This window comes from Schistocerca gregaria, chromosome 4 (genome assembly GCF_023897955.1).
Source record: "Schistocerca gregaria isolate iqSchGreg1 chromosome 4, iqSchGreg1.2, whole genome shotgun sequence".
Taxonomy (NCBI): domain Eukaryota; kingdom Metazoa; phylum Arthropoda; class Insecta; order Orthoptera; family Acrididae; genus Schistocerca; species Schistocerca gregaria.
Genome location: NC_064923.1, coordinates 551376844 through 551386282, shown reverse-complemented (window position 1 = coordinate 551386282; position 9439 = coordinate 551376844). Strand labels below are relative to the sequence as shown.

Sequence of the window (9439 nt, the reverse complement as noted above, 5' to 3'; positions counted from 1 at the left end):
TGGAATGCGTGCTGCTAAGTGGCCCTCCTGGGTGTCAGCATTCCCAGACACAATGTTATGGCAGACTTCTTGAGAGCTGGTCACAGCTGTGCACCCAAGTCAACTGTGTCATGTGCTACAGGGGATGTGGCACAGCACTAAAAGAAGAAGTAGTAGTAGTAGTATGAATCTCAATAAAACTAACTTTGATATTTGTTCTGAGATACCAATGTCCTCCACCCTCACAATTCACTGCTGCAAACCACCCTTGCACCGAAGCGGCTCATTACCCCAGGCCACTTCCATTGTATCGCAATGTAACTGATCCTCCTACGATCTTCAACATCAAATTACAATTCTGACAACACAAAGTTTCACACACAGCCAACAGACTGTAGATTCTGAATTTGTGAATCTATAATAGTTGATTGTTTAAAGTTTCTAACCACCCAAAGCAGCTCAGGTTTGTATCATTTCATTAAATCATATTAGGAAATAACACGTTTGTTCCTTAGAAATGACCGTATCTGATCTCATTTACTGTCCAATCTGAGCATTTGCTCTCATGACATTAATAGGAAGTTAAAACTCAATGTCTTCTTCTTCTTCTTCTTCTTCTTCTTCTTCTTCTTCTTCTTAAGAAATGTACCTAGAATACCAATATTACTTTGGCATCCTTCAGCACGTATATACATTATGCAAGGTTATCTGAAAGCTTTTTTTTCCTTCCAGTTTTGTGATCCAGTAGCAATGCTTTTGTTACTGTTACCTCAAATCTTTCATTTTAAGACTGGTCAACTAATTTTATTTGTAGTACCTGCAGGTTTTGCTTCTGAAGCAAACAATGTTCCTATGCCTATATTTTTAGGCCACCGACTTAAAAATGTGGGAAGCCTGATCTACCAATGCAACATCCATTTGTTAAGTACATTTGGATACACATTACATTCAATTTCAGAATTTTTCTTGGTGTAATTAATTGATACTATATTAACAGTACTCAGAATTCTCACGTTTAATGTTTCACTGGACCTGGTTACAATCATCAGGTTGAAACAGTACAAGCTGGAAACTTGTCCCTCTGCACTTTTGCCACTACTAACATTTAATTTTTTCACCAAAATTTTGTTACCCATGTCCTGTATGCCTAGTATGTTGCATCCAAAAATTATTCAGATCATAATATCAAACAAATTTAGTATTCATAGGAGAATTTCCAAGGTGTCAATTACAAAAAAGAATTTAGTTTTACTGTAAACCTTGTTAATTGGAAATAGTGAGTAATTGAACCTTTTATAATGATGTTAAATGATATATTTTGAGTGAACTAATGAGAAGTTTTGGCTGTACTGACACTTTACAATTAGAAAGCCAACACTCCAGACTTTACAATAACATGTTTTAATTTATTGGACACCAAATTAAAAGATAATTGGTATTTATGTCTTTAGTATGACCAAAATATTGTCCACTTTTATGCACTTAATTTCAAAGTTTTACTCTATACTTCTGTTGCCAGAAATTTTCTGGTCAAATGAACTAATTTGGTTCTTGTGAATAGTAATTGTTTACTCCATCTACAAGTAGTGGCTGTGGACTGAGAAGCAGTGCCACACAAAACATTTGTGATGACTTTAATAATGAATTGTGGGCAACTGTGTTTTTATAAAATGTGACTTATGAGATAAGGAGATTCATACGAAGTATTGCCACTGAAACTGACTGGTTGGTGTAGCCTGGTTATGATATGTGAATAGAGGTGTTAGACTTAATCAACCAACAAGTGAATTATTTATAACCAAACATTAAAAGTAACGTTTAGCATATACTTCTCACAGAAATTCTTCATTAACAAAAATATTATAAAAGCTTTTGGAAATCCTCAAGCAATACAAGGATGATTACAGGTAACCCATACCTATTATGCAACAGTACAACTGCTGTCTGAAAAGAAAACACACCCATTTCCTGAATAAATGCACCTGATCCACAAAAAATCTGATTACTGTTGAAAGTCTCAATAATATTTATTTTTAAATAAATTTTTAAAAAGTGTTACTACAAATTGAGAAAATTAATGAATACATTTAACAAATAAACATCCTTAAAACACAAGAAAGAATAATACCTACATACATAATATGTATATTCCTTACAAACCAAATTTAGATCTATATTCACATACTAACGTATTTCGGAACACACGTGATAAAGTGTTTGTATAATTAACAATTCCTTTAATAGATTTACCTCTGAGCATAGTAATGCTTACTTGTAAGAAGAATATTAACATAAATAACAACATACAAAATAAGTTGCACAATTCCATTTTTCCGCAATTAAATCCTTTTTATTAAGAACATGAGAGTTACTATACCAACTATGCATGTTGTTAAAGTAATGATGTAGGACGATCTTTTTGGAGAAGCAGCAACCTGCAAATAAATAAATGAATGAATAAATAAAATTGTAAATTTGAGGGAAGAAAACCATCACTGCCAGCACTTTTACAAAGACCTGCTCATAGATCACAAGAACCCCTATTCTCATTTGCCCTTTTCTAAATAATATTACACTCTAAACACTGAGCCCAATGACGAAATTAGGCTCTATAATTTAGGTGAGAGATTCAATTAAACTCTGTTCTATCTGGAATGAAGCTTAAATGGATAAACACACACTTCCACCACAACAAAGCCAGTGAATGAGCCAACAGCTCATTAAACAAAGCTCTGAAAATACAACAGTTCAAGAAACTTATCAACTGATCAATAAATTAATGCAATGATGTCAGGTCAACAGGGGCTGTGGCACAGTTTTTGGTGTACTTAGAAAAATGTAACATATGAAATGGTTTAACATTTCCATACACACAGACAAAACATGACAACCTTGAGAATCTTTTTCAGAACTGAAATAAATTAACATCTAAGCAACTACCTTTTGTCAAGGTGTAGTGCAGCAACTACCTTTTGTTCAAAGAAATGGTTCAAATGGCTGAGCACTATGGGACATAACTTCTGAGATCATCAGTCCTCTAACTAACCTAAGGACATCACACACATCCATGCCCGAGGCAGGATTCTAACCTGCGACCATAGTGATCGTGCAGTTCCAGACTCTACCACCTAGAACTGCCCAGCCAGCCTACCTTTTGCCAGGTGCAGCGCAGCATGGATTCATTAAGTCGCTGCAAGTCCCCTGCAGAAATACTGATGCAGGATTTGTGCACAAACTTAACTTTCGATTATGTTCACTATGTTTGATGAGATTCGTGTCAGACAATCTGAGTAGCCAAATTATTCCCTAGAATCGTCCACAATGTTTTTCAATGTAACTGAACAATTGTGGCCTGAGACATGGTGCACTGTTATCCATAAAAATTTCATTGTTTGGGAATGTGAAGCCCATGACTGGCTGCAAAGCGTCTACAAGTAACCATTTCCAGTCAAAAATCTTCTTCACTTGGGTGAATGAAGCCCACACCACCACCACCAATATAATCCTGTAAACTAATAATATTCAAATACAGCATTAGTAGGGTGCTAGCCGACTGAGTCACACTGATTAAATATCTAGGCTTGACGCTGTAATCCAATAAGGATTGCAGTAGGGAAGACAAACGGTCAACTTTGGTTTGGTAGGAGAATTTTGAATGTGTGGTCCATTCATAATGGAGAGTGCACATGGGACACTAGTGGGACCCATTCTTTAGTACTGCTACAGACTACAGAAAAGCTTTGGAAACTAAAATGGAAATCACTGGATTGAAAGTGGTATTCTTTGAGGCGCACTATTGACAAAATTTAGGGAATAGGTATCAGATTACTGCTGGACAAGTCTACTGGTGGCGATGTACATTCGCGTAAGGACCATGAAGAAAACAAAAATTAGGTCTCATATGGAGGTATACAGAGTTATTTTTCCCCTCACACTGTTTGTAAGTAGACTAGGAATGGCGTAGGGTATCCTCCACCATGCACCGTATTGGTGCCTGCGGATTTCTGTATACAGGGTGGTCCATTGATAGTGACTGGGCCAAATATCTCACGAAATAAGCATCAAATGAAAAAACTACAAAGAACGAAACTCTTCTAGTTTGAAGGGGGAAACCAGATGGCACTATGGTGGGCCTGCTAGATGGTGCTGCCATATGTCAAACAGATATCAACTGCATTTATTAAAATAGGAACCCTCATTTTTTTAATACATATTCGTGTAGCACGTAAAGAAATATGAATGTTTTAGTTGGACCACTTTTTTCGCTTTGTGATAGATGGCACTGTAATAGTAACAAATGTATAAGTACGTGGTATCATTTAACATTCTGCCAATGCGGACGGTATTTGCTTCATGATACGTTACCCGTGTTAAAATGGACCATTTACCAATTACAGAAAGGATCGATATCATGTTTATGTACGGCTATTGTGATCAAAATGCCCAACGGGCCTGTGCTATGTATGAATGATGTCGTCCAAAACATTGAGCAACAATGTCCGGACCGTTCGCCAGATAGTTATGGTATGTAAGGAAACAAAGTGCTCAGACATGTGAAACTTTAACCACGACCTGCAACTAATGATGATGCCCAAGTAGGTGTTTTAGCTGCTGTCACAGCTAATCCACACATCAGTAACAGACAAATTGCACAAGAATCTGGAATCTCAAATGTCGGGGTTGAGAATGCTACAACATCAAGTGCACCTGTACCATATTTCTATGAAACAGGAATTGCATGGCGACGACTTTGAATCTCGTGTACAGTTCTGCCACTGGGCAGAAGAGAAATTATGGGACGATGACAGACTTTTACACACGTTCTATTTAGCTACGAAGCATCATTCACCAAGAGCAGCAACGTAAACCAGCATAATATGCACAGTTGGGCAACGGAAAATCCATGATGGCTGCGACAAGCGGAACATCAGCGACCTTAGTGGGTTAATGTATGGGGTGGCATTATGGGAGGAAGAATAATTGGCCCCCATTTTATCGATAGCAATCTAAATGGTGCAATGTATGCCGATTTCCTACGTAATGTTCTACCAATGTTACTACAAGATGTTTCACTGCATGACAGAATGGCGACGTACCTACAACATGATGGATGTCCGCCACATAGCTCGCGTGAGGTTGAAGCGGTATTTAATAGCATGTTTCATGACAGGTGGATTGGTTGACTAAGCACCCTACCATGGCCCACACGTTCACCCTATCTGACATTCCTGGATTTCTTTCTATGGGGAAAGTTGAAGGATATTTGCAATCGTGATCCACTGACAATGCCTGACAACATGTGTCAGTGCATTGTCAATGCATGTGCGAACATTATGGAAGGTGAACTAATCACTGTTTAGAGGACCGTCGTTACACGTATTGCCAAATGTATTGTGGTTGGCGGACAACATCTTGAGCATTTATTGCATTAATGTGGTATTTACAGGTGATCACAGTGTAACAACGTGCTATCTCAGAAATGAGAAATTCACAAAGGTTCATGTATCACATTGGAACAACTGAAATAAAATGTTCAAACATACCTATGTTCTGTATTTTAATTTGAAAAGCTATCTGTTACCAACTGTTTGTCTAAAATTGTGAGACATATATTTGTGACTATTACAGTGCTATCCATCACAAAGTGAAAAAGAGGTCGAACTAAGACATTCATATTTCTTTATGTACTACTCTAATATGTAATAAAAAATAGGGTTCGTATTTTAAAAATGCAGTTGACGTCCGTTTGAACTATGGCAGCACCATCTAGCGGGTCAACAATCGCAACTGGCAGTTGCTTCGTCAGGAAAGAGGGAAGGAGAGGGAAAAATGAAAGGATGTGGGTTTTAAAGGAGAGGGTAAGGAGTCATTCCAATCCCGGGAGCGGAAAGACTTCCCTTAGGGGAAAAAAAAAGGACAGGTGTACACAAACACACAAACACACAAACACACAAACACACAAACACACAAACACACAAACACACAAACACACAAACACACAAACACACAAACACACAAACACACAAACACACAAACACACAAACACACAAACACACAAACACACAAACACACAAACACACAAACACACAAACACACAAACACACAAACACACAAACACACAAACACACAAACACACAAACACACAAACACACAAACACACAAACACAAGCAGACATATTTAAAGGCAAAGAGTAAGGGCAGAGATGTCAGTCGAGGCGGAAGTACAGAGGCAAAGAAGTTGTTGAAAGACAGGTGAGGTATGAGCGGCGGCAACTTGAAATTAGCGGAGGTTGAGGCCTGGCGGATATCGAGAAGAGAGGATATACTGAAGGGCGAGTTCCCATCTCCGGAGTTCGGATAGGTTGGTGTTGGTGGGAAGTATCCAGATAACTCGGACGGTGTAACACTGTGCCAAGATGTGCTGGCCGTGCATCAAGGCATGTTTAGCCACAGGGTGATCCTCATTACCAACAAACACTGTCTGCCTGTGTCCATTCATGCGAATGGACAGTTTGTTGCTGGTCATTCCCACATAGAAAGCGTCACAGTGCAGGCAGGTCAGTTGGTAAATCACGTGGGTGCTTTCACATGTGGCTCTCCCTTTGATCATGTACACCTTCCGGGTTACAGGACTGGAGTAGGTGGTGGTGGGAGGGTGCATAGGACAGGTTTTACACCGGGGGCGGTTGCAAGGGTAGGAGCCAGAGGGTAGGGAAGGTGGTTTGGGGATTTCATAGGGATGAACCAAGAGGTTACGAAGGTTAGGTGGACGGCGGAAAGACACTCTTGGTGGAGTGGGAAGGATTTCATGAAGGATGGATCTCATTTCGGGGCAGGATTTTAGGAAGTCGTATCCCTGCTGGAGAGCCACATTCAAGGTCTGATCCAGTCCCGGGAAGTATTCTGTCACAAGTGGGGCACTTTTGGGGTTCTTCTGTGAGAGGTTCTGGGTTTGAGGGGATGAGGAAGTGGCTCTGGTTATCTGCTTCTGTACCAGGTTGGGAGGGTAGTTGCGGGATGCGAAAGCTGTTTTCAGGTTGTTGGTGTAATGGTCGAGGGATTCAGGACTGGAGCAGATTCGTTTGCCACGAAGGCTTAGGCTGTAGGGAAGGGACCGTTTGATATGGAACGGGTGGCAGCTGTCATAATGGAGGTACTGTTGCTTGTTGGTGGGTTTGATGTGGACAGATGTGTGCAGCTGGCCATTGGACAGATGGAGGTCAAAGTCTAGGAAAGTGGCATGGGATTTGGAGTAGGACCAGGTGAATCTGATGGAACCAAAGGAGTTGAGGTTGGAGAGGAAATTCTGGAGTTGTTCTTCACTGTGAGTCCAGATCATGATAATGTCATCAATAAATCTGTACCAAACTTTGGGTTGGCAGGCTTGGGTAACCAAGAAGGCTTCCTCTAAGCGACCCATAAATAAGTTGGCATACGAGGGGGCCATCCTGGTACCCATGGCTGTTCCCTTTAATTGTTGGTATGTCTGGCCTTCAAAAGTGAAGAAGTTGTGGGTCAGGATGAAGCTGGCTAAGGTGACGAGGAAAGAGGTTTTAGGTAGGGTGGCAGGTGATCGGTGTGAAAGGAAGTGCTCCATTGCAGTGACGCCCTGGACGTGCGGGATATTCGTGTATAGGGAAGTGGCATCAATGGTTACAAGGATGGTTTCCGGGGGTAACAGACTGGGTACGGATTCCAGGCGTACGAGAAAGTGGTTGGTGTCTTTGATGAAGGATGGGAGACTGTATGTAATGGGTTGAAGGTGTTGATCTACGTAGGCAGAGATACGTTCTGTGGGGGCTTGGTAACCAGCTACAATGGGGCGGCCAGGATGTTTGGGTTTGTGAATTTTAGGAAGTAGGTAGAAGGTAGGAGTGCGAGGTGTCGGTGGGGTCAGGAGTTTGATGAAGTCATGTGAAAGGTTTTGTAGGGGGCCTAAGGTTCTGAGGATTCCTTGAAGCTCCGCTTGGACATCAGGAATGGGATTACCTCGACAAACTTTGTATGTAGAGTTGTCTGAAAGCTGACGCAGTCCCTCAGCCACATACTCCCGACGATCAAGTACCACGGTCGTGGAACCCTTGTCAGCCGGAAGAATGATGATGGATCGGTCAGCTTTCAGATCACGGATAGCCTGGGATTCAGCTGTGGTGATGTTGGGAGTAGGATTAAGGTTTTTCAAGAAAGATTGAGAGACAAGGCTGGAAGTGAGAAATTCCTGGAAGGTTTGGAGAGGGTGATTTTGAGGAAGAGGAGGTGGGTTCCGCTGTGATTGAGGACGGAACTGTTGCAGGCAGGGTTCAATTTGGATATTGTCTTGGGGAGTTGGATCATTAGGAGTGGGATCAGGATTGTTTTTCTTCGTGGCAAAGTGATATTTCCAGCAGAGACTACGAGTGTAGGACAGTAAATCTTTGACAAGGGCAGTTTGGTTGAACCTGGGAGTGGGGCTGAAGGTGAGGCCTTTGGATAGGACAGAGGTTTCGGATTGGGAGAGGGGTTTGGAGGAAAGGTTAACTACTGAATTGGGTGTTGTGGTTCCAGATTGTGTTGACTAGAATTTTGAGGTGTTGGGGGGAGTGGAGCTGGAAGTGGGAGATTGAGTAGATGGGAGAGACTGGGTCTGTGTGCAATGAGAGGAGGTTGAGGTTTGTTGGAAAGGTTGTGGAGGGTGAGCGAGTTGCCTTTCCGGAGGTGGGAAACCAGGAGATTGGATAGTTTTATGAGGTGGAGGGTGGCATGTTGTTCTAATTTGCGGTTGGCCTGTAAGAGGATGCTATGTACAGCCGGTGTGGATGTGGGAGAGGAAAGATTGAGGACTCTGATTTGGGATAGGAGTTGACGGGTGTGTTCATTGGCCGAGTCGATGTATAGGTGAAGGATTAGGCGGGTGAGGGCTATGGATTGTGCTGTTTGGAACTGGTATAAGGACTGATGGAAAGAAGGATTGCAGCCAGAGATGGGAACCTTAAGTGTGAGGCCTTTGGGAGTAATGCCAAATGTCAGGCAAGCCTGAGTGAATAAAATATGGGAGCGTAATCTGGCTAGGGTGAAGGCATGTTTGCGGAGGGAATGTAAATAAAATTTAATGGGGTCGTTGTAGGGATGTTGTGAGGTTGACATGGTATTAGTAGGTGGAAAGGGTAATATGAGGTTAAAGTGAGAGTAAAGAGAGATTTATATAGGGAGAGATAAAGGTGTGAAAAAAGTCGAAAAAGTGTTGGTTTGAGATGAGCTATGTTGATCATGTGCTGAACTTAGGTTGGTGAACAACAATGGGTGCAAAGGTTGGGTAGTTATGTTGTGTCCAGATCACGTTAAAGGGTGGGGAAATTCAAGAAAATTTCGAAAAATTTTTTTTCGAAAAAATAATTTGCGAAAAAATAAAATTCGAAAAAAATTTTCGAATAAAATCTCGAAGAATATGTGTGTAAAAGTATTCAAAGGACTGGTTATGTAC

At 41.1% G+C, this 9439-nt stretch overlaps 1 protein-coding gene across 2 annotated transcripts in view; it reads right to left on the bottom strand.

Moving 5' to 3' along the window:
* Positions 1-926: 926 nt before the first annotated feature.
* LOC126267455 (uncharacterized) overlaps positions 927-9439 on the bottom strand; it is a 53294-nt gene continuing 44781 nt past the window's right edge. Inside the window, exon 5 of one of the 2 annotated variants that reach the window (XM_049972724.1) lies at positions 927-2414. In XM_049972724.1, the coding sequence (XP_049828681.1) occupies positions 2319-2414 (96 nt within the window). In that variant the 3' untranslated portion in view covers positions 927-2318. The remainder of the gene's footprint in view (positions 2415-9439) is intronic. The other variant, XM_049972723.1, reaches the window with a different exon arrangement.